Source organism: Lutjanus erythropterus, chromosome 16 (genome assembly GCF_056507025.1).
Source record: "Lutjanus erythropterus isolate fLutEry1 chromosome 16, fLutEry1.hap2, whole genome shotgun sequence".
Lineage (NCBI taxonomy): Eukaryota > Metazoa > Chordata > Actinopteri > Lutjaniformes > Lutjanidae > Lutjanus > Lutjanus erythropterus.
The window spans coordinates 30,314,086-30,340,691 of record NC_139332.1 but is presented as its reverse complement, the minus strand read 5'-3'; the positions used below and the strand labels follow the sequence as shown (position 1 = coordinate 30,340,691).

General features: G+C 39.5%; 1 protein-coding gene across 1 annotated transcript in view; it reads right to left on the bottom strand.

Moving 5' to 3' along the window:
• LOC146313356 (chloride channel protein 1-like) overlaps positions 1 to 25,447 on the bottom strand; it is a 45,276-nt gene extending 19,829 nt beyond the window's left edge. The window contains exons 1-13 of the mRNA XM_084739116.1: positions 25,328 to 25,447; positions 15,677 to 15,986; positions 15,450 to 15,581; positions 15,058 to 15,186; positions 14,447 to 14,580; positions 14,210 to 14,287; positions 13,984 to 14,062; positions 13,455 to 13,580; positions 12,873 to 12,957; positions 12,150 to 12,251; positions 11,694 to 11,778; positions 7,571 to 7,726; positions 1,402 to 1,471 (exon numbers count right to left, since the gene is read on the bottom strand). Coding sequence (XP_084595242.1) covers positions 1,402 to 1,471; positions 7,571 to 7,726; positions 11,694 to 11,778; positions 12,150 to 12,251; positions 12,873 to 12,957; positions 13,455 to 13,580; positions 13,984 to 14,062; positions 14,210 to 14,287; positions 14,447 to 14,580; positions 15,058 to 15,186; positions 15,450 to 15,581; positions 15,677 to 15,986; positions 25,328 to 25,435 — 1,594 coding nt within the window. The 5' untranslated portion in view covers positions 25,436 to 25,447. The remainder of the gene's footprint in view (positions 1 to 1,401; positions 1,472 to 7,570; positions 7,727 to 11,693; positions 11,779 to 12,149; positions 12,252 to 12,872; positions 12,958 to 13,454; positions 13,581 to 13,983; positions 14,063 to 14,209; positions 14,288 to 14,446; positions 14,581 to 15,057; positions 15,187 to 15,449; positions 15,582 to 15,676; positions 15,987 to 25,327) is intronic.
• Between the last annotated feature and the right edge of the window lie 1,159 nt (positions 25,448 to 26,606).

The window sequence follows — 26,606 nt, the reverse complement described above, 5'->3', positions numbered from 1 at the left end:
TGGGCTTTTTTTTTTTTTCATCAAGCTCCTATACTGGTCTCGTTTAAAAAGCTCGAAAATGTTGGTGCTTTGTACAGCTGAACAGAGTGCCACAGTGCAAAAGGCCACATTTCAAAACCAGAGAGAAACTCTCACCCACAACATGACCCACCATATCTAGGGCTGAGTTTATTCATTTCAAGTTGTTTACGGCTGGTAATGATGAATATTTTAAAGTGAAGCACTGGTAAAGGTCACGCTCCAAAGCATTCCACACTACAAAAACAACAGATGAACTGCAAACTCCAGCAAATAAACACTGATTCCTGAAATGTTGATCTGAATAATAAGAAACTGATTTTTAATATGGAAGTTAATGGAAGTAGAACCTTAGCAGCGGAAAATCACTCTGCTTAGATGTAAGTAATGGGTAAAAACAACATTTTCTAACTGAAGTTTAGGCAGCACAATTAAATGCTCGACCCAATAGTATATTTCACGATTTAGGTTGCTAATAATAATTTATTTTATATATGATATATATCATGTGACGAATCAAGTGACATCTATTATTGATGTCTATTGTTTCTACTATGCTCTATTCTTTATTTCTTTGTATTGCAAATCACACTCTACAGCAATATTTTTTTGATCTGCACGATGCTTTGTACAAATCTCCATGAAGGCAACACAAACAAACATGAAGGGGAGTGAACATAACACAGAGTGGGGCAAAATAAGAGAAGGACTCTGAGCAGCGACGCAGAGGTCATACCCGAAAGAGAACACATATAGTGGCGGTTTTGTTATGAAAAGATGGACCAGAAAACTGTTTTGTATTTTTTCCAAATTATGCAGACCTGTCCCCACTACAGACTCAAACACCACTAACCTCTTTTTGCACCTTTGCAAGAATCATGACCAACAATACAGAGACAGTCTAAAGAAGAAAAGTGTTTTCTATTTGCCTTAATGTTTCATGTTCTGTACGTGTCTAATTGAAAATTTGCAAAATGGCTATGAATAAAAGGAGGAAAAATAATAAAATATGTAACTTTTATTGGTTTATACTTCAGATTATGTAATTAAAAATGTAACAAGAAATAGGGCTTTTCATTTTATTTCTTTCTATTTATGTATTGAATTTACATTATCATGATGTGTATCATTATCTAGATATGAAATGACCTTCATCAGGATATGATATTTTGGTCATACTGCACAGCCCAAACTGCAATGACCGAAAATATTCAAAACACCACTGATAATGGGCAAAAACTGTCAAATAAAAGTTTTTTATTTAATATTATCACAAATCACTCATAACACTAATCACATGTTCAACACCACGATAATCAAGGATATCATTTTAGCTCACCTCATGCGACCCCAACTACAGTATGTGAAGGTGTTTGAGCTCACCCAAAATGAAGACAGGCATGAAGGCCCCAGATGGAATAGGCATGGTGGTGGCCACTGCAGACATCCAGAACTACAAGACAAGAAACACGAGACACTGTTCAGACAAGGGAACAGACTAAAATATAAAACTGTGTCATAAGAAAGTTTTACAGCTAAAGTTAACACAAAACTGATCATGCAGCATCCAAATTGTGTTAACAATTGATGAAAAGTTGTGAAGTAGAGGGTATGCTAATACATGTGTTGTGGCACTGTTCCCTTATTAAAGGGACAGTTCACCCCAAAATCAAAACTACACATTTTTCCTCTTAACTTTAGTACCTGTAGTTTTGGAGATATCGGTTGTAGAAATGACCGCCTTCTCTCCAGTATAATGGAACTAGATGACACTTGGCCTGCCTAGAGCAGATAATATTTTGACCAAGCTGTGTTTTATACTCTGAAAACACCATGTTAGTGTGGCTGAAATGTGTGTCCAGACTTATCATTTCATCAGCGTCACCATTTTTAGTTTGACAAGTTGAACAAGTCAGGCAAATTGCTCAACAGGCAGGAAAAACAAGCCTCAACTCTATCTTCGCTCTCAAGAGCGAACAGGTCAACAACTATTTTTCTCTTTTCTGTTTTCATTTCCAATAATATCTCCTTAGCTGCTGCAGGTCACCCACCTCATACTAATTAGATTGTTTCCAAGATGTTGTGTTGCATAGCAATAACAGTGATGTAAAGTCCTTTCACCCTTTTGAGGTCTTCTAGCCGCTGATTTTGCATTTGATTGGGAGAAAAACAAATCCTATTTGTTCACAGCTTGATGAGCCACAGAAGTGGAGAATCTGGAAAATCTATGTGTCTGTGTGTGTGTGGTGGAGGAGGGAACCTAATCACCCTTGGGTGTCCTTGAGCAAGGCACTTAATCAACAGCTGCTCCAGTGAAGCTGCAGAGTGCTGTAGTTGTGCTGAGCGGCTCCCAGATGAATGTGTGACAGTGCAGGACTGAGTGGGTGAAAAGATCAGACACGCAAACTCCTCTGCAGAGTAAATTAAAGTTAAACTCACCCTTCAAATGTCACTTACACTGTTTGTCTCCAAACAATTTCTGTATTCATCAGAATGTAACTTCAAAATAGCTCCTCTAATAACACACTGTGTTCTTGGCTGCAGAGAACTCATCAGAGATAATGATTACCTTTACACAAGCTCTGGGATTTTGGTGTGTGCGTGCGCGTGTGTGTGTGAGAGAGGGAGAGTTTCCCTAGCATCCCTCCACAGGCACCCCATGCTGGGCTCTCTCCTTCTGATTTGAAGGGATTGGTGAGAAACACAACATTACCATTTTAACAGTCCAGATTACAATTCTGAACATCATTTGTCATCATCTTTTGAGAACTTAATTACTGTGGTACAAGATAAAAACTCATTAGCACGTCTCTCGCAGGGTGGCTGCTATCCTGATGACAGTGAGGACTGAGCTCACTGTCTCCTTCTCTATTTTAATTCTGACAGTCAAACACAATCATGCAGAGACACACAACACACTAAAACAGGCACACACAGGCAGTGAGGACACTATTTCATCAGTGTCACAAATCCTGAGACAGATGGGAGCAGAAACACTGCCACAGAGTTAGCTCAGCTGTTTAATGGAAAACACGGATATGGAGGCAAAATAAAGAGAAGAAATATGGGTGGCAGTTTTTGTGTAATAACGAGACAAAAATGGAAGTAAAAATGGTTGCAACTGTCGTATGAAATGAACTGCAAAATAGGTAAACTACTGACTGAAAACTGAAAGTAAAGGTTCTCACTTATCCTTAAAAATAAAACTATCCAATAAACAAACAAGCTGTTTGTGGGATTTATTTAAAATAGGGCTGCATATTTAATAGTAATTTTATTGAAATTGCTATATGGCTTTCTGTCTTTTTCAAATTGCAGGTGGTACCATATTTTTCAAAGGTAAAATGTGTTCAAATCATTATTTTTAAATTGTTTAAATTTTTACATTAATGAATGTGAGGCAGCAATGTCCTGTCCAACAAATCAGGTTCTACTGACTTAAAAAACATGTCCACTTGGTTCAGATTCCTGCCTGCCTACATATATAAGTCATTTCAGGTTTCTTAGACTGCACTCTGATTCAGAAAATAAGTTCATAATATCAGACTTTTAGCTAAACTGGGCCTACAGTAGGTTTAAACTCAACAGCTAGAACTACCCTTATGTTTAGTATGTCAGTTTTTTGCAATGAATTTAACATTAATGGGGTTTATTTTTCAGGTGGACAGAAATACAATAAAAGAAAAAAAAAGTCTAATTATGCGTAGGACAAAGGGAGACAGGGAAACAGAGGCAGAAAAAAAAGCTTAAACACGTGGGAGAAAGAAAGATCTGGAGTGTGTGTATTAGAAAAAGGCTGACAGCAGCAGAGCAGCAGAAGGCGACAGAAAAGCAGAAAAGCGTGTGTGTGTGTGTGTGTGTGTGTGTGTGTGTGTGTGTGTGTGTGTGTGTGTGTGTGTGTGTGTGTGTGTGTGTGTGTGTGTATTGTGAAAAGAGTTGCCAGCTGCTCTCAGTTTTGGTTGAATTAAGTTTTCACTACAGGGAGCCGCTCTGCTCAACTGAGAAACACCATGACTAAACCAATGCAGTGTATGACGCTGAGTGACAGGTTTTAATATCCTGTTGATAGGATTATTTATATAGCATTTCTGCCTAATTTGACCTTAGACAGTAATGAAACTGAGGTTAATGGATTTTGATATGTCCAAGGGGGAAATTATGTTTCTTTCTTTCTTTTGTTGTTGTTGTTATTTTGAAAATCTAATAACCCTAAACTGTACAGATTAGATCTAGGAAAAAATCTAAAGACATGCTCATTGCAAGCTAATTGACGATGGTTTCTGGTGCTGGAAATATGTAAGCTTTTGACCGCTCCAGGTGTAATCCCAGGAAACAACCTGGTTGAGTTAGAAGAGGATTGTTGAAGGACAGTTAAATCTGGACGGTTTAGTGGTTTAACTGGACAAAAACTTGGCAATGTTGGCCAACACAACATGGCTGTTGATCAGATATTGAGAGAGACTGCAAAGCAAATACTTGCAAGAACAGAACATTGAGTCTTTCATGTAGACTGAAAAATTTGTTTTGTATTTAATCTGAGAAAGTAATCTGCTTTCCCAGTTCCTCACTGTTCTCTGCCTGAGCTCTTGAGAAGCCGCAGATTTTCACCAGACAGGAGGCAGCAACAGCTTGGTGTTTTTTTTCTGCAGAAGCCAACAGACTGTAGGCGGGTTGAGACTCAGACTATTTAGAGATCGGAGGGTGTTGTCTGTCTGTGTTTTTTGTACATGAAACACTTGAAGCTCTGGTCACACCATTTCTAAATGTAGAACAATACTGGGGGTGGACAGATTGACAGAGAGCTAAAAAACAGTATGAATATCAGAGGGCTAAACCCTTCGCCTTCAAAACAGCTTTGATTTTTGGAGACACACGTTTGTCTCTGATAAGGCTGCTGCCTAATAGTCGACTAAACTGTTAATGGGTGAGAGGCATCTTAGTCTCTTGTAACACTGAAGTCACTGGTGCACTGCTGCTAAATGTGCTGTAGCTGCTATTAACTTGTAAGCTCAGTTAACAGTCCTACTAGACTGGGTTACAGCTTCCAAGACAGACAGAGGCTAGCTTTACAGCTGGGAATACAGACCCTAAGTGACTTACAGCAGCTCTGACCAGAACTTTGACTCCAATGAATAAACGGCGGGTTCAGGTGGGGACACGAGGTGTTAAGTGTTTGAGCAGCAAGTTGATTTGCATGTTTACATCATCCGTCATGTTGACAAATCTGTGAGCAGTTGCTTTTGTTAAGTTGGATGTTATTTATCGTGTCTCGTGTTTTTAACAACTACACGTGTGTAATGTTACACTGCATTGAATTAAAGTAAAATATTCAGTGTTGTTGCTGGTTGCTCCAACACATTCAGACTCATTACTGCTTTTGCTGTTAGCATTAAACAGACAGCTTGTTCCATCCCCCTAAAATATATATATTTGAATGCTTAGATTAATATCATCAACGTGCATCGACTGATCAACTAATGGTTCCAATTAACACTTACCAGTCAACAAGGAATTTGTTTTTGTTTTTTGTTTTTTGCAGCAGCTCTAATGTCTTGATTAAAATTTGAGTCAAATTGATGGCTTTTGTTTAGTGGTGTTGACACAAAAAAATATGAATGTCAACATAACTACTGTACTGTCAGAAACGTGCTGGAGTTTTTGTCCACTCTTGTATCCATATAAAGTACTCAAACAACCTTAATCTTCATTATCCTGTTACACTGCATGCAGAACTGTTTGCAGTGGGATATTACATGTGGAAATGTTCAGTGATGGCTGTGGATAGACTGAATACCATACGAGTCCACTGTCCCTGTGAGTCTTGTGTTTATAGATATAAATGTATATATCATTATCATCACAATGGACAATTTTCTTTTGAGGCAGGCAGAGACCAGGAAAAATTATACACGTTTTTACTTATTTGTGAACGTGGCTTCTCATTAATCAACAGTGCTGCTGCTAGTGTTGGAGCTCTCTCTCTGTCTGGGTCTGATCAGATTTTGGATCAGGTGTAACTATTCTCAGCTCTATTCCAATCCAGTCCGACTGTCCAGATGAAGTCCTCTACTCTGACATTGTCTGGATATTAAATGAAACTACTCATTAATTTGTATGGGCAGGAGCAGTTACTTCACTTTGGAGAGGTCTTAAAACCTGGCCTTGGACTGGACGTTAAATGACCATGCAGTGCCGGCACAAGACCTTATGACTCCCACTGTTATGCATCTATATCAACCAAAGTGAACCAATTTATGACCCTGAACTTGCAGGAACTAGTTGTTTGAAGGGCACGATGGGGCTTTAGGAGATTCGGATTACACCAGACAAACGGTATGGAGGCATTTTATGTTTTTGTTTTGGTTATTTGTTCCATTTGAAAACTAGTCACCATTCATTTTAAGTATTTGGGAGACTCCTGCAGCACTGTTTTCTTGTGAAATTCCAACAGTGTTTTGTGGAAAAAACTAAACCTGCCCTTCAATTAGCATGAGGGTGAGTAGATAATGACTGAATTTTCACTTTAGGTGAACTATCCCTTTAATGTTTCTGTCTTTACATGAGCTCACCAAGGCAAATTACATCCAGCCATGTTGATATGACAATTAGTACTAAACTGTGCTGCAATAGGATTGATAGGAGTTAATGGATGCAGTGTGGACAGAGCCTCTGATGAAAAGTGATGCTAAACAATAGTCAGACTCTCACATTCAGATAGAACACAGTGTTGGCTGCTTGATGCTGCCTTTAACATTGACATTTATAACTAAGATAATACATAATTCGTATTAGCATTCATTTGGTCTATGTAGCTTCCTTGTGATTGTGATTTAGTTATCAAAGGTTATTTATGTTGTTCACAGACAGCTTTCTGCTGATTCACAGTCAACCCAGCACCTATACCAGTTCATGTCAATGTTCATGTACATGCTAATAAAAACTGAGAGAGCAAGAAAACTGTCCAGGGTGTGTGTGTGTGTGTGTGTGTGTGTGTGTGTGTGTGTGTGTGTGTGTGTGTGTGTGTGTGTGTGTGTGTGTGTGCAACCGCTTTCAAGAAAACATAAGAATGCTAGAACTGCTGGCAGCCTGCCAACACTGTTGACCTTGGACAGGAAGAGAAGGAGGAAGACAAAGACACACGCAGATGTCCCCGTCACCAACACACAACATGAGTGACCTGCAACAAATGTCCCCTAATGAAGAAGAGGAGGATGACGAAAATGCTGACGTCAGGTGGAGCCAGTCATAGAGACACACAGTCACACATTAGCGCACACCCACACACACACACGCGCGCGCGCACACACACACACACACGCACACACACACACACACACACACACACACGCACACACACACACACACACACACACACACGCACACACGCACACACCTCACACACAGACATACCCACTCATGCATAATCCAAATACATTCACACAAACACACACAGATACAATGACACACACTTGACTTGCACACAAATACCTATCTAATCCAGAAAACACATCATAACACACATACACAGATACATTTCCAAGCAGCCACAGACCTTCATGAGGAAGAAGAGCAGAAGAATGACGAAGACACTGACATCAGGGTGCAGCCAGGCAGCAGAGCGACCCAGACCGACTGGTAGAGGGGATCCTGAAATCTTTGTCCATGTAAAGTTGTCAAACAGAGAATTGATGCATTCCCTGGGCATCAGCTGGAGAAGGGGAGGAGGGGGTTGGAAAGGAAGGAAAAACAGAAGAAAGGAAGGATGAGGGCAAAGAGGGAATGTGGGTGGAGGAGAGAGTGGTAGAAAACAAAGGGAGATGGACAGAGAGTGGTTCAGTCAGGTGACAGAGAAAAAAGAATGGTAAGAGAAGTAGCAAAGAGAAAGAGAGGAAAGAAAACGAAAAGAGCAGGTAAAGTGAGAGGAAACAGAATTATAAGAGAAATAAAGTGGGAGGAAGAGGAGGAAGATGTGGTGTGTAAAGGAAGCTGCAGACAAAAAGAAAAGAGAGAGGATGGGGAGAGAAAGGGGTTTAAGAGGAAGTGAAAGGGTGTAAGGTGAAGAGGCAGTGAGAGGGAGAGGGACAGAAAGAAAGAGACTGAGTGACAGGAACAGAAGAAGAGGGAAAGGGATGGATGTGAGAGGAAGAGTAGGTAAAGAGAAGGATGAAATTTAATGAAGGGAGGAAAAAAGACAAGGAGGAAACAATCCATCGATCTGGATCAATGTATCCATTAATGATCAATGATCCGATATCATTCATGCAAAGTGAAAACATTAATCCATCTTCAACATATGAAATTTGAAATTTCCATTGTAGGTCTATGTTACCATTTCTGTCCAAGTGCACCTCAAAAATACTAATGCCAGGCAGGTAATGTCAGGCAGCCAAGAGAAAGATGACGAGGATATTAAATCCCCTCTCAGGAATAATATGGAAATATTTGGATGACAGAGAAAGGACAGTCGAAGCAGACGAAGAGCATGAAATATGTACAGCACAGGTATCTCCGTAGTTCCCTAACTTTTAAGCAATATTAGCTGCACAGTTTCAACAATGTCAGGTGGACAAAACCTGTATGCAGACTGAAACTGAACAATGGTTTTCTGTCAGCAGACGCAGCATGGAAAAAGTATGAATGAAACATATAATTTGTTAAGCTATGAGGAGAGGAAGTATCTACTGGCCACAAGGCTAATTAATGAAATCTAACGCCATAGGATCAAGCTAATAACAGTTACTGAAACAAATGTTATACTTTTGTTAAATGATCTTGTTGTTAAGCCATGTTGTAAGGATGTTAGTGGAGTCAATTTAAAGTAAACTTAACTGCACTTAACCGGCTGGATAACATCTTTGAGGCAACAATTAATTGACATTGTGCATGAATAAAATACTGATAAATGGTGGTGCCAAATAGTGAGGGTTGCAACGTTCAATCATATAGTCAACTGATCTTGCACATCCCTAGTGGAAATAGATGAAAGAGAGGGAAAAAAGAGGAGAGTTAAGACAGAAAAAGGGGAGACAAAAAAGTGAGGGAAGGAAGAAAGTCAAGTGGGATAAACAGGCAGGAAGTCATCCAGAAAGCTGGAAGCAGACGGGTACGGGTGGCCGTGTCCAATGACTCATTCTCTTTAGATGACTCATGAATGACTAATTCACTTCAACCATTTTGCTTCACATTTGCATAGATGCCTCTGAATTTGCTCAGAGGCACAAATCACAGCGCCTCCCGCATCTGCATAACGCCGCTGCGGGGGAAAAACAACACCAACGTCATTTCGATTTTTCTACTTTTGTACTTCCTTGTACTTGAGCTAGGGTTGAATCAAGGCCCTGGAATTCATCAGCAGTGTATGAGTGGAAATGTTAAAGCGAGGTTCTGTGAAAGGCTGCTGTTGGCCTCGACAGAGCTGGATGTAATAATAGGCTTTCCTGTGCCTTTTTGAAGTTGTGGGTTCACGTCTGGTTCACAACCCATGTAGCATTTAATCTCTTCTCGCTGTGCTGCTTCTTCTGTCACTCAGCACTATGCTATCAAGTTCGAATGGAGGGATTTCATTCCCCAAAAGCTATATGAACAGTTTTTGTTTTTTCTGTATTCATCAAATACAGATGTATTTTCTACAGTGAAATGATTTAAATTTAGATATCACTTCACCCCTTGCTGTGTTTAAAGGAGTGTGAGTTTGTTATAAAGGGTGTGAGACATTTCTACAATGAGAGTGTGAAAGACATGCACCGACGGCACAGACAAACAAAAAAAAAACATGCTAAGGTGTTGCTGACTGACATATGTACACAAATGGATATGCATTCACTTACACCAGCATATAACACACACACCTGGTTCACACTAAGTGGTCTATTCTGGGCTTCTGTGAAACACATGATTAGCTCTTAGCTCTGGGTGAGTGAGCTGATGATAAGTGGCTGTCTGAGCTTTCACCTTAAAACTCCCTTCGTACATGCAGCTCAGAAAAGCTACAAGGCATGTAGCTTCGAATCATGTTAAAACTTGGACTCTGACATCACAATAGGGGCACAGATGCACAGAAATATGCTGATGGTGTTCAGAATATTCATGTACAGATTTTTGTTTGGTTCCTCTTACGCTACACAATTTGCAGTTCATACTCTTTTTAAAAACATGAGCATCCCACTTTACCTAACCTGCTGTCCCACAAACACCAAAGTAAATGTGGCATTGGGCAAACTGCAGAAATTAATTTGTAGATTTAAACATGAATTCTTCTTACACACTTAAAGGTGAGGCCCTATATATACACATTTTGGGGACTAAATGCCTAATAGGTACAAAAAGAGGAATAAAACAACTGTTTCTAATAAAACAAACAAACAAAAAAAGAATCTTACTCTTTAACAGAAAGGTCTCCCATTGTAGGGATCATTTTCATTCATGATCTGAGACATGTAGAATAACAATCTGAACATGTCACTGGCAAAAACAAGAGGTCAACCATTAGGTTCAATGTAGGCAAACGGGTCAGAAATCAATTTGCCCAAAGTCAACTGTAACTTGCCTTTGTACATTTTTTAATTAAAGGTTATAAAATAACAACAAAGACATTAATTGTCATGTTTAATCTCAGGCCAGATTGACTTTAACATGTCATCCCAGCTTCTTAAAGTCCAAGGTGGTGTCTTTAAATGTCTCATTTTGTCAGACCAAAACCAAAGATATTCTGTTCTGTGTGATACTGAATGGGGAAAAACAGGAACTCTTCATATCTAAGAAACTGAAAACAGCATTTTCTGCCATTTTTGCATGAAAAATTGCTTCAACCAGAAACCAAAATACTTTAGTCACTGCCTGGTTGGACAAGCTAGCTGCTACATTTACTAGCTCAGTATGGCATTTTACTTGCCCCGAGCAAGAGAGCAATCCTTATTGTTGATCCCTGTTTACGGTGTTGCCATCGCAGTCTGTTTTAGGGCTGCTGGCGGAAGCAATTCACTGCACCAATTCTGAAACTTTTTGTACCTATTATTCATTTAAAAATAGAAATAAAATAAAACACTGAAAGTTCCCTTTAAATAAATGAATCCAGGCAAAATTAATACCATTGTCAAGATCAAAGTTTGTTTCTGTTTGCCCCTCACAGGCACATGAGGCAAATGTTCATGTTTGTGGCTCCCTGTGGCACCGAGAGGTCACAGTTTGAAAAATTCTGAACTTCAATACCCCAAAATCCTGTGATGTAGCATCAGTAACGGGGACACAGCAGGCTTATATTTATCAAGTCTACTGGTGAGCGAGGATGCTTTATACCAAAGGAATCCACAGTCACAAAAGATCTAAGAGATTGTTGGTGAGTGTTCAAACCACGGTCTTTGGATTTTTTGCTCTCTAGTTATGATACATTGTGGCTTGTAGACAGATATTGGACTGGATGTTGGACACCACAACTTCATCCTGTGTTGTTCTGAAGCAGGTGTACTTCTACATAAACATCTGTATCTAGTTGTGTTTTAAAACATGTTAATTAGTTACCCCTGTTTGCTTTTGTGGGGTGGCATTTACTGCTAGTTTTGGTTCATCAGCTCTCTGTAGCTGTCAGCGTTTCATGCTGGTATAAACACATTTACATGCCTCGGATTCTCCTTTATTTACATGACAGACAGGAAGGATAACAAGGTATGAACTCTGACCTCTCCTGCCATGAACTGTCCAAACCCTGGTGGGAAGGTCAAGGTGGCGATGACCAGCGTTACCACGGCAGGAAAGATCAGCCGACTGAGAGAGAAAACAGAGAAATGTTTAATTAATGAAGCAAACATTTGCAATGCTCAAAACAATAATCAAAGTCCTACACAAAACAACCAAAGAACAAGGAACAAAGACAAATACACCCTGAAACACACTGTAAAAACAGTAAATCTATAAGTTACGATTAGCAGGTCAATACTTAGAATTAAAACTAAAGTAGAGAATACATTTTCCAAGCATGTGATTCAATTTTGTATGAGTTTATAATTTTTTCTATATATATATATTCAATAAATAATGGCTGTTTATTTTAAGTTCTGAAGTACTAAGATTTCGTAGAATCCATAAACTGCAGCAAGTATTTAAAATATCTACTCTAATGACAAATAGAGACTCACTATTTGGTCAGGAAGCGGGTCATGGCATTGTGTCGCCTCATGAACAGCACCACCTGTCTATTGAGATAAACAAAGAACGCCCCCAGGAACCCACAGGAGATCCTGCACAAAAAAGGAAACTACACATCAACCGAGTAAAGTCATCTACTCATTTGTAGCACCTTGTCATTTGGAAGACATTGTTAATCGCATGGTGTTGACCAGGCAAGTGACAAAGGTTAATACCACTAAAAACAAGTATGAGGTAGAATGGAAGATGTCATTCAGTTTTATATTGTATATATTGAAAAACTGTTTCCTCTTAAAATGGCTAAATCATAGGTAAAAGCCTTAAAAAACGCTTCATTACAGAACAGTAACAGACCTCACTGTCATGCAAGTAGCTTTGCACACTAAGCATACATAATTAAATATATCAGATGTGTATATGTGTGTGTATCAGACAGTTCTTTTAACACTGGAAAGACAGACATCTTCACATCATATATGGTGACATATAGGAGACATGAGGCCAGGGCTGATATTAAATTAGATTATCACATGAAGGTTGCCACCTGTGTTCTACGTCTCTCTCATTCCTCCCCTGAAGCAAATGTTGAGCTAATAATTGGTTTCTCTTTCAAATGTTACATTTGCATAAAGTTTGACTTCACATCGTGCACATATGCAGACACAAATGTTGCCATTACGGTATGTCTTTTTCACAGTTCTCCACTCGCTCACCCAATGATGGCAAATGCTGGCAGCTCCTGCAGGTCAAAAGGAAAATCCATGCGAAAGTTTGTCCTGAACAGAGCAGTGATGGTTACTGGAAGATGAAGAAAAGGTGGACTGGTGAACTTTATCAATCAGCTTTTAGTGATCTAAACACAGGATAAGAGCAGGTTATTCATTTAACAACAAGGTAAAAAAAAAGGTTGCACATCATCACTGTATTTTTTGCAGTACTGTCCTTCCCTTTATCACAAGGTCATGGCAGAGTGTTGGCACAGTGAAATGAGCAAAGATATTCCTTGGTTTGTGAAATATTCTTCTAAGTCAGTGACCTGAATTAGGCATTAAAGACCCAGCTGCTACATGAGGATTACACCATCTAGTGGAAAATGCATGATGTGCCTACAGTACATACATTAAGTCAGTGTCGCTAAAAAGATGTTTTCCTGACAACAGTTATTGAAGTAAGGGCGCCCTCTAGTGAATGTTTGATAAAGAGAAAGAGACATATTGTCCAGTACCTCAGACACAAATACAATATTTGTGATTAAATGTTAATATCTTGATAAATACTTTTTCTCCAATCCGTACCTGCGTCTTTGTTGAACACGGATAGCACTCTGAATATGAAGGCACTAAATGTAGCAGCAAAATATCCTCTCCAGTAATTTCTCACTGCAAAGTATGTGGATGTAACCTCTATACTGAAGAGCACACCTGGTGGAAAAAGAGGGACAAAGAAGCAGTGATCAAACAGGCAGGAACTGAAAACAATGCATTAAATAAAAAAGAAACTTGCAAATAATGTTCAAATTTGAGAATATTTCAAATTCAAAGCTCCTTTTTCAAAATCAAAGCTGAGCAACTTTTAACATATTGTTTAAGTTGTTTTTCAAAGTACTGATAGAGCTGCAGCTCCTCATATCACCAGGCAGGGTGTTCCATTTATTTGTGGCTTTTACAGAAAAAGCTGATTGCCCCAATACAGTGCAGCAAAATTGTAAGTTATGGAGGATCTAAATATCTAAATGTCTAAAGCACAGACATGACTATCTTACATGCATTCTGGGGGGAGATGAGCAAAAAGAGAGCAGAACAGGAAAGGTAAAAGGCAGTTTACCTCCAAGCGGAGTACCAAAGCAGCAGCCCACCCCAACAGCACAGCCCACTGTCAGGATGTCTGTATAACAGTATGGATTCTACTGATCCAGAGAGGAGGAAGAGGACACAGGATTGACACAACAGAAAAACAACATATAGATGAGGAGTATCTCATACAGTATACAGTTTTCTAAGCACAACTGAAAGTTGAATGTAAATGAAAATGTTTCCTGGCATCAGCTTACCTGATAAACTCCTGAAAAGAAGGACATGAATCTGCTGAGAACTGCAGCACAGATACTGGCAATGTGAACAAACGGGCCCTGAGTGGAGGATAATTACATTATGTTATATAGCAGTACATACAGTATATTATCAAACACCACACTACAATGTTTCAATGGTCAAGTAAAAAGAAAGTAAAGGGACTGATTGGTTAATTAATCCGTGTAAGTGGCCCAGTTTTATCTGAGTTCACCCACCTCTTTGCCAACAGGCATCCCACTGCCTAACGCCGCAGTCAGTCCAATGACTTTAGCAATAAAGGCCTTGAGAGTTAAGTATTCCTTTAGCACCACACCTCTCAGGATTGTCTTCAACTCTGGAATACCCGAACCTGAGAGAGAGGGTGAAACAGATGTTGTTTAGGAAGGAAAGGAGAAATAGAAAATTCAAACTAATGTCAAGCTTGTATACCGGCGTCAAGCTTGTGACTATGAGTTGGAACAACTGAAGATTTTCCAAACTTTTCCAAAAATTCCATGACTAATAGGACCCAAATATTAGGATGACTATCACAGTGTCTGATGCTGCAGAGTCAGACATAATTTTCATAATTGTTTTAATTTTTCATTCCATTTATTTATGTCACTCAAGATCATGATCACATGGTATGGGGTACAAACAGAACACACAATACAAAAGGCTAAGCGATAACACAACATGCCTGAAATTCAATAAATGTAATTTTTAAAAAAATCATATGTACATTACACCTTAAAGTAATTATTATGAGACATTGTACCAGAGAGTGATGGCAGATGAGCACAGAGGAACATAAGAACATAGGCATGAGTAGGAAAGTGGTACAGACCGATAGCCTGAGGAGCGACCAGGTGACAGAAGAGGGAGGAGAACAGAATGAACATCAGGGGATATGAAACCCAGGCCAGGTACTGCAGGGCGATGTTGCCCCTCAGCTCCCCATGAATCCATTTATAGGCTGAAAGAGGGAAGGAGGGAGGGAGGGAATGAGAAAGGAAGAGACAGGAGAGGTAGAAGAAACAGGTGAAAAGAAAAGGCAAAAGAATGATGGATTGAAAAGAAGAAACTGAATAGCTCAACAGGTGGAGTGATGAAAGAGAACAGAAGATAAAAGTAGGAGATGAAGAGTAAGAAATTAAACAGGCAAAAAAGAAAAGAAAGATGCAAATATCTATTTTGCACCTATGTTTCTGCAATGCATTATGGGTGCTATAGTCTTACCTTGCAGGCTCTTTGCACTAGCATAGTCCATTGTCCAGCTGACAAGCGCCATTGTGATGCCTAGCAGAACAAGGAAGATCCAGTCTTCTCCCAACCTGGTCACAAGGAATCTCTGGACCCGTGCTATGCAGTCTGACAAAACCAAATGCCACCAATGTTCAGAAAAATGAAATACCAAAGCATCTATCTACTTGATCAGTGTTTCACACGTTCACAGGATTGCTCACCTCTACACTTGGAGTAGGAGCGCTTCTTCTTCGTAGAGGATGTAAGATCGGGTTCAGCAGTTTGCTCATCTGCAGCCTCCGCCTCCATGTTGAACTGATGCCTGTGCCTTTGTCTGCTGTGAAAGCCGTGCTGATGTCCATGTCGACTGTGGTATCCATTTTGACCATGGCCATGGCGGCAATGTACATGTCGTGTCTTCCCATGGCTGCGGGGATGGTTGCCATGTTTCTTGATCTGTCTCTCTGTCAACAGGCGTGTGGCCTCCTGTCTGCCGGAGCCTCCCTGATGCTCCTGGTACTCCCCATAGAGCTGTCAATCAATCAGTAAACCAGTCAATTAATCAATAAGCGCGACAAATCATATGAATATCCAGCATTCATTCATTAAACACTAACTTGTACAGGTAGTTCCTGAGCTTGCAAGAATGCTGAGTGTGATAGTACTCTCCTCTTGGCACCATAGCAGAGAAGAGTCCATTTTAAAAATAGACAGGACCACGTGTTGACCCAAACATCTCTAATGGAAGCGGAAACATGGGCTCTGCCTCTAGATTTATCACCTCTGGACAGACTCCATGAAAATTGCTTGGGACATCTGGGGAAGAGATTAATTCTCATCTCTGTCTCTCCCTTTCTCACTAGCACAAATATCTCTGTCAGTAGGAGATGCCCTCTTACATTTGTTTTATGCTTTTCATCAAACACAAGATACGTCTACCAACGAAAGCCTCTCTACATACTTTTTTTTTTATATATAACCCCTTTCTGTATTTCATATTGTAACAAGCTTTTCCTATCTTTTTCAGACAAATTACAGAGTGCAGGTATGAACAAGTAAACACTGTTGCAGGATCTAGCACCAAAATGTTTCTGCTCCTGCAATTCGGATATTGCACTTGGCTCTATAGTGATTTTAATATTTCCATTAACTGTCAAGCCCTACATGCAGCCAGTCATAAACCGACATCCAATAGACACTTTGCTTTTTCTTGACAACTCAGACAACTTGGAAAACTCATGACCCTGTGACTTGCAGACTGGTGCTGTTGCCAGAACAGTAATAGACTGCATTACTCTGAGCAGCAAGCATGGGAATGAATCACAAGATAATACATATTTGAACATATTTCTTGCCTTTTCCCTGATGGTCTGAATAAGTAACTAAAATTGTCGCTAGCTGCTTTTTAGTAATTAAGTCAGTAAGAAGGTCTGAAAAGTCACTGAATCTGGTGAGAATGTCTACAACTTAGCAACACCAGGTGATAAACCAGGTGAAAAAATAAGAATTGATATGGTGGAGGACAAAGGATAAGGAAGTGGCTAAAACTATGTTTCTCAGCCAGCTGCAGCCTTTGTGTTGTCAGCAGACCTCCACTGTTGACATGAAGTGACATCTTTTCTCTCGATATCCTTGTAAATGATATACTATGATCTGATTGAATACTCGATTCTAGTAGGCTGCAGTGTGTCCATTAATTCCTGATAATCGACACCCGCCAAGTAGTTCCATTACAACTGTCTGTTTACAAGTCTAAATTAATGCAAACCCTGTATTTAAAATGAGTAACCATAGCAACAGGGATACAGTCAAGTCTCTGCTTACAATTCATTGCAACACATTTACAAACTAACACTACATATTCATAACACTGAGTACCTCATCCTCTGAACACCACAGGATGCCAACTGTAACACACAACCTGCAAGAAGTACTCTTCCTTTTTGAACTTACTGATGGGTCTGTACCACATTTCAACTCGCTAGTTCAGGCTGTGGATGACAGTATACATTCAGCAGCATATGTACGTAGATGCAGTATTGGCCTTTGGGTCAAACGTTGACTTCATTGCCATACTGAACAGGGCAAGACTGACCTGTGAAATACGTAAACAGGGAAGCACTATAACATTCATTTCTCAACCGATTTCAATAAGTGGTGTTATATTCAAGGGTTCAACATGTATGTTAAGTAGGGGGAGATTGCTTTTTCCTAACTTACTCTTTTCTAATTGTATCATTAACATTAAACAAAATAAAAATGATGGGTAATAATTTAGTATGATGGAATTATTACAAGATACTAACACAACCTCTGAATCACAATGAATAAGAGTATTAATTAATCTATACCACTGAAGCCTTGTCTAATATTCGACTAGGGTTCATATATATTTTTGGTAAAGCAGCAAGCAGACAATAAAACTCCAGGAATATAACTGACAAGCCGGTAAGTTGTGTCTGGTGCTGACACTTTGGATGTCCATGCAAAAACCTTTCAACAGCTTTTAATTTAGCAGGTTCATTGACAGACAGATTGATGAATGGATGGATTTAGACACACACACACACACACACACACACGAAGTGCTGGTGATGCTGTGTGAAGAAGGATGCCAGTCAATGCATGGTGAAACTTGAGGAACATAATACACAATGTGCTGTAACTGAATGCCAACACACCACACACACTTGAACAATAGGAGTGCCACAGATATCTTAATCATGTATTGTAAGGGGGTGGTTTTTCTAGTCAGAGAATATTTCTGATGTGTCCTGAAAGCTGCAAGGTCATCACACACAAAAACACCAGAAAGGGAACAACTATCACCTTATCATGCCAGACCGATATATGATACGCTGCTAACATCACACCCTGAGTAACCTCACCATACTGATTCTTCTTTAGACCAAAGAAAAGGTTTCATCCACACAGAAATGTCTTTCTTGGTAGTCTCTCTAAAACACACAACAAGAAGTATTGCAGCCCCTCATGCTGATACAAACTGGCCAACTTTACTGCTCTGTTTTTCACTTTTAAGGCTGTCACTTTTTATCTGAAAGTAGAACTCCAATCAGGCAAACATGGGAAAAACATGTATCCATCATAGCTGACCTGTAGCAGTTAACATCTTTAAATCTGTAAAATACATGACATAAGAATCTTAACTCAAAGGTCTACTTAGTAGCTTTTCAGAACTTTAGTTCCTCTCATGGTCAGGAATGATTGGTGACTGCTCAAACTTCACAGTATACGTGCAACAGGCTGTGCCTTGTGCTCCAGCAGGGGTTGTCATAAATAGTGTAGGATCAGGCTCCATGTGTTTGAATGACTTCAAATAACTGATATGTTAGCTCATTTGTTCAAACTGGATTTTTGCAAAAAGTGACAGCTCTAAATGCTTTACAGTTCTGTTAAAATCTTTGAGCTGATTCCATCATACAGTAATCCATTGGAGAACTGACTGTCCAAACATTATGGCTAAATATGGAACAATCAGGGGGACAAATGCTGTGGCTTAGGTATAAATTAATCTAGCATTGTTCTAATTTTAAGTTTATCAAAGGATATTTGTTTTTCAAAATTACAGCTCTGAAAAACATTAAAACTTTTTATTTCAACTGTGTTTTTTGCATCACAAAAACATCACCTGCAGTTTAAGTCTCCAATAAAAAAGGCACTTTGTTGAACAAACCAAATAATACTTATAAGTTTCAATTATCATAGTCAGGTTTGTCAGAAACAGTTTTTTTAAGTAGCTAACTAGCCCGCATTATAAGATGCTCAAGCATAGGTTATGACTGATTTTAATTCTGAGAACAGTCTAGACTATATATAAACATATTGTATGGTGTTTAGTCAGCATTAATTGAAATTATGTAAAATGAGCCGCGGTAATAACAACTACAATGGCTAAAAATATTAGCTATGGTGAAACCAGATACTGTATGTTTACAACCACATAGTGTTGGGTGGCTGCCTAGATATTAATGTTAAAGGTGTACTATGTAGGATTGGTTGGTTGGTGTTTGTACACACACAACTCCAAGTTGGCCCCTCCCTGGCTCAACAAGACAGACAGACAGACAGACAGACAGAGAGACAGACAGACAGAGAGAGAGAGAGAGAGAGAGAGAGAGAGAGAGAGAGAGAGAGAGAAAGAGAGAGAGAGAGAGAGAGAGAGAGAGAGAGAGCTACATAGTGAATGAAGACAGAGAAGCATTGGTGAGAACAAAGCAGTGAATAAGAGAAATAAATGTTATTTTTTGACACAGAGAGCATTTTAGATGCAGGAAATTTTGCCCTTTTTTTAACCAAAAAATTACTCAAAATGATTAATCAGTTATCAAAATAATTGGCGATTAATTAAGAATGAATAAATAGTTGCAACTCTACTGGCTAGCAAGTTTTACTGGCTTGTTTACTAGAGAGGTTTTTTTCAGATATGTCCAGTAATTAACTCTCCAGGACTGCAAGTGTTGCTTGAAAAAGTTAACATTAACCAATGGGAGCAGACTGGTCAACCTGTAAATGCTCACTGAATGGAAGGACCATCTTTCTACAATTTCCATAACGTTGGACAAACATATCGAAGATTGAGTCCATCACCGGTTGTCTTTTTAGGGCGATTTTTGTCATTTTAGTTTGCTAATTTAATGGTCTGTACAAGTGGCAGGTGCTGCTCCAGCTCAGGATGCACTGAGCCAGGAGTATGAGTGAGAGGAAAACAGCCTGTAGAACCAGACCATTAGTTGTATTTTCTGTTCAGTAATGAAAAGGAGTGAGAATATTTTCTTTCTTGACATTTTGTGAGTTTATTTTGTCCTGGCTTGCACCCATCTCCCAGCTTTCATCTTATCATGTTTACTATAGTTGTTTCTTTTATTTTTTTGACTGGCAGTGGCTGCTGATATGGAATAAAATTAAATAAAAAAATAAAATAAAATAAATAAAAAAAATTCGGCCAGTACTACTTCAACTCTGGCACACAACATCACAGAAAGATGATATTTCAGCTCATTTATGTGGCCTCCTACTCTAAGCTTGCCACCAATTTTTCTTTACTTTTGCCGCAAGCCAACACCGTGACATAGTCACGATGTCGGCCCAAAAACCACATAAACTGAACATTTCTATTTGATTTGTTTGAGACATCAAAGTTGTATATTTGGAAGTGTAATCAGCTGTTCACTACTATGCAGCTCAGGACAGGAGGTCCTCCAACATGGCTACCACAGAGCATGTTATCTGAAATCCATCCTTCCCACATTCTCCCTCCATTACCTCTTTCCACCTCTCCTTCCTGTTTTCCCTCTTGACCAGTGAAACTCTACTCTGCACTAATCACTTGTACTCCTTTACCTCCTTCCTTCGTTGCCCCCTACTCTCCTTCCTTTCTTTCCCCCTCTCACTCTCTCTCTCAGCCGGTGAAACACTACTCTGGGCTAAATTTAGCACCGGTGTGATCCAATATTCTTCATTACACTTCCCACACCTCTCTCTCACCATCAGTGTACCTTTCAATGCCTCATCATATTCCTTCATTTTTCCTATGTCTCTGGCTCTGTCTGTCCTTCCAGTTGTCCCTCAAGGACTTATGTGGAGAAAGTATAAACAGATAAAACCACTCCAAACAACTAAGTTTCCCCAATATTCCAGCATAGTGTTACAGTTAAAGTTTCTGATTTGTATAATACGATGCTGCTCAAACATACATTATAACTAGTGGAGGATCAGGTACAGGGCAATATGCCATGGAAGGATTCAGTGCCTTGCTCATGGACACCTCTGCAGTTGTAAGAGGTATAATCTGACATTTTTTTGATACTTGTGCCAATACAACATAGTTTTTGCACCAACATAAAAGTTTCAGTACAATGAGAAATATAAATCAAATCGTCTCAGAATAAAAGAAATCACTTCTGCACTTCAACAAAACAATTAAAAACAATGAGTTTCCATCCACCCATTTGTGCACATTTTTAATTTGTGCATTTAAAGGTGGAAACACAGAAAATAGGGAAAAAAAAGAAAGAAAAGAAAAAAGGAATTAAAAGTAGGGCTGCAACTACTTAATTTCCTCAATTAATCGATTAGTTGTCTGGTGTATAAAATGTTAGAAATTTATGACAAAATGTTTTGTTCTTCCCACAACCCAAACATTTACTGTTATAAAGGGGTAAAGAAACCACAAAATATTCACTTTTAAAAATCTGAAATCAGAGAATTTTGATGTTTTTTCCTATCAAAATAGTTGGCAATTAATTTAGGATGGTTTAACAATAACTAATTAACTTAGCTGAGGTAGAGAGAAGAACAGAGTATCAAAAACAGACAATGAAGTGTGATGAAAACAAACTTGAGCAGAGAGGAAAAAAATCAATTCACACAGGTACTGTGATTATTCTGGCTTCAACACTCCACACTGACCAGCTAAAGCAAACTCAAAGGGCCAAAACTCAAACTTAACAGTTTTAAAGTTAAATTTTAAATGTGAATGATGTTAATTTAAGGCTCTTTGTGCTTTGTGCAGTTTCAGGGGCTCTATTCATTTTTGTTCTAACATCTTATTGTATTAATTATTTTCTTATGGAACCAGCTCGATGACCAGAACAGCTAAACTTCACTTCAAACGTATTTTATTTATTACTTTCATAACCTTTACAGCAATGACGCTGCTAAAAAAAAAAGACAGACTAACAGACATGTGATGTGCATTATGTACGGAAAATATGACGCACGCTTTACTGTCTCCAAAAGTGTTTTTCACATGGCCTAGTATTAAACAAACAAAAATAGCAATAAATCTTAATCTTGAATTGCAATGCTTGTAGAATCACAGTACAAACCAATAGGGCATCATGATGGTATTGAATCAGGAGATAAGTGCATCATCCCAGTCCTCCTAGATAACCTTACATCGTTATATGGCAGAAGTGTTTTCTTGCCCTGGTTTCAAAGGCTGCAAAATCTTTTCAGCTTACGAGACTGTTCAAGCTATTATCAAAAACCTCATTGTGTTAATATTTTCTGAAAGCACCAATAATCATATTGTTGCAATAGCTGTGAAACTTCATTTAGAATAAATTTAATATAAACAAATAAAATTTACATGAAGCATATGATTTCAATGTCCACTGATGCGGCAGATGAAAGCATCAGATCTGTGTGGTGCACAGTGAGATTGTAACCTTGCACCCTACAGAAGTGGTGCCACCACCAATTCCATACACAATCTTCTAATATTTTCAGAACAGCAGTGGGAGGAAGCGTATAATTAATTTATATTTTCTTTTGCTGAAATGTGGTTAAATTTTGTGCTATAGTTGGATGGAAACATGGCTACTGTTTTATTATTATAATGTCAACAGTTTTGTACCAGCTGATGTGGTGATGATGTTTTTCCAAACTGGATCATGTCCCATTGTTAGAATGAACTCCACTGAACGTCATTTGCCGGCCCTCTGAGGTCCACATACCTCCGTACAGGGCTACATGTGAACATCTGAATGTGAGTGCATGCCGTTATAAGCTGTCATTTGAAGTCAAACCCAATGCATATGAAGGTCTTCTAAAATAGAGGAGGGTTTAACTCCATACATTCTCTACATGGCTGCCAACTCCCCGGCAACGTGCCCTGTCTTTGTAGCAGATTGCAGGAGGGGGAGTGATTATTATGCAGGTGCGTGTGTGTGTGTGTGTGTGTGTGTGTGTGTGTGTGTGTGTGAGTTTGTGTGTGTGTGTGTGCATGTGTGCGTGTGTGTGTGAATTGAAAGCAAGGTTAGTCTAAGTTACAGAAGTAAACAGGGCTGGATATTGAACCTCAGTAGCTGGAACTCAATTTATCACTTAGACATCACATATGCACATCAGTGCAGATATTTTTCCTGTTAAAATGGTCCAAAGCTGTTAAAACTGCTGTGCTTGTATCCTATTCAGGGGACTTTGTCCATCCAACAACACATCCAAGACAACACAGCATAGCTTACGAGCTGTTACATAATTATATCTTTTTAAAGAGGAAAAATTTAAGCATAGAAACATTACTGTACAAGATGCCTTTTTTTTCAAAAGTTTCTATGTCAAGTGTGACTCCAGTGACTCAAAATCAGTACTCAATTGTATTAATGAACAGGACAAATACATCATTTTAGTGCTTCTTCTTTTTAATATTTACATATTCATGGAAAATTTATGATTTTATTTCAGGCTCTGTGCCTTTTTGTCTTCTTATTGCTCTCTAGTTTCTTTGTCTGCTCTAAAGTTGCTAAGCAAAAACTGTGATTTTTTTTTTCCAATGTGCACCCAAACTATGTACAGCCACACACGTTCTTCCAGCCTTTGCCACCTTTGTCTCAAAAGAAAAAAAAAGAATCCAGGGAAAACCTTGTTAAATTATCTTTATGTGTGTTTACTTGTTATGAAGCCCTGTCTGTCCAAGTTATAGAATCATCAAGAGGCCAATAACAATGAAAATACAGTACAGAGTACACAAACATGCACGTACACAGAGATAGATGCATAGACTCAAAATTACAACAAAAAAGCCCTGGTGGAAAAAAGTGACAACATTTGTTTATAGCCCCTCTCCCATGAGTGACAGCCCAAACACGAGGGTTAGAATGCTACGTTACACACATACACAGGTTGGATGACTTTGCACTTCCTGCACTAACCACAGGTATAGGGTTTCAACAACCATTAACTTCTATAGGTCACCATGACCACCAGCACTCACATACCAGCCAATCAACACCGCAGAAGCACTGCAGCTGTATGGATTAGTCTCCAAGGATTCACTTCACCTTTAACATTGTTTAAACATGACCATTTTGTTTCTGGCTGATCTGCTGCAAGCTTCTGCTTTGCATTTCTCTTACTTTTTCTCCTCAATCTGTGCTCAACAGCAGAGAAACCCCTCAATGATATTTGTGACACACTACATAACCTAAAAATGTTTCTGTTTTCTTAAAGTAAATGTTAAGTAAACAACTCTGAGAACAATATGGGTTCTATAACAAAACCAAAGCCATGATGAAAAACCTCCAGATCTTCTGACCATCCTTCACACCACCCTGTCCCAAAACATACATGTCACTGCATGAATGGTGAAGATTATCGCCACTGCAAATGCATGATCGGGTTTCCCATCTTAGGAACACACATGGACAACCCGCTGAACACACACAAATGAACAAACAATCATGCACATGCAAAAAATATGAATGCACACATCCTGCAGATGAACACAGATCTAAATGCCAGGACATATATACTGTACATACACTTTCACACATACAAACATGCATACACACTGTGTTACACATATCACAGAAGTCCTTCCTACATGTGTTAAGACTAAGCAGGGCTTAAGAAACGAGGCGCAGAAAGGGTAGCAAACAGGTGGTCTGCAGGGAAAGAAGTGAACAGCGACAAAGTGTGTGTATGTGTGTGTGTGTGTGTGTGTGTGTGCACGTGTATATGAGCATGCCAAGATCAGGGGTGAAGGAGGTGCACAGTGTTGAAGCACCTGTTGCGTGACCATGTGCGTGACCCTGTTGTTATACATCAGCTAATTGGTCTTCACCATGTCTAGAACTTTCACACACACACAGACACACAAAGTGTCTGGCTCATTCACAGGCACACAAAATAAGATAGACAGGCTCCATCCATGCTCATGTAGCCTGCACTGCTGATACAGGTGCGTCATGCAAGTAAGGCATGAGTGATTCAGGGGAAGAAACTGCTGACACACAACACAGAAAAATAAACATGGCAGAGACAGGCTGAAATAGAGACAGACAGATGGACAACAAGATCCAACAAGCAAAACAGAGAGAGAATAAGAGGAACGAGAGCGGGACACTGACCAGGGTTTGCTTGTATCTCAGAGCCTTCCTTTCCGACGCATCTGCGGCCATTGACACACTGTCACTGACCCAAAAATAAACCCACCCGCTCCCCGTCTGTCTCAGCATTACCAGGACTGCGCTGGACGCATGCACACATACACACACATACACACACTTTCTCATGCTACATTGCAACACAGGGATAGACACACACACACACTTTCTCTCACACATAGTATGTGGACATGGTGTAAACTAGCTCCAGCTGGGGTTACCCCCCACGGCCCAAGCTGACTGCCCACCCCTGTGAAGTAAAGTCAGCAGTGAACTGGAAAGACTAAACACCAGAAATTTCAAAGTGATTCAAAGTATTTTACCAAATACTTACAACATCTAAAGAGACAGAGCACTTGGGTGGTGAAGAGGGAGAGGCAATAAGCCACAGCTGCAAACACCTGAGTCAATCCATAGAAGCACAGCTTCTGGCTTGTACAGGTGCTCCATCAAACACAACAACACTCTTTGCATGTGGGAAGCCAGTGTAATTTCTTTGTTGTTCCACTAGCAACTCCTACTGGCTGCTCAAAGCACGTGTGTGGAAATGGCTGGGATTTGAGGGACAGCAGATTCCCTTTCAATGAAGAACAGAGCAGGCGGTTCTACTAAAAAATTCCTGATTGCTGTGGTTGTTGTAAGTGGTTGTTTGTCTACAGAAACTTCACATCAGTTATCATGGTAAAGCATGCATGAAAAATAACTTTAAGCTTATAACCATGACACTAAAGGCCATATTTTACACCCAGTGCAAAGCCATTGTGCTGGTGGTGAAGGTGGATTTGCTATCCTACACTGGCACAAGCTCCATTTTTGGTATGTCTGCAAGATAGCAAATGCACTTGTGCTCAGCCTGTGCGGCCATGGGTGGGAGGTCTAAAAATTAAGGCAAAACAAAAGCGTTGCTCAATGCATTTGCTATCTTGTACTCAGCGTACTGTGCTCTGTTTCCTAAGCCCGCTGTTGTGTTAGCGGGACAGAGGAGCGAGGATGGTGGGAGGAGACACGGACAGCCGTGTAACTGCTCCTCAGTCCAGCTCAGGTGGTCCACCTGGCGCAAGACAGCAAAGGTGGATTTGGACACACCTTGAATCCATTGCGCCTCGCACTCGAATTATTGAAATTATTGGAACTCTGTCAAATTAAAAAAGGCAAAAAGCTTTCACCCAAAAACAACTAAAACACAAAATCATACTCAAATATTGTGCACCACATCTAGTCATTCAACCAAAGCAAAAAAATA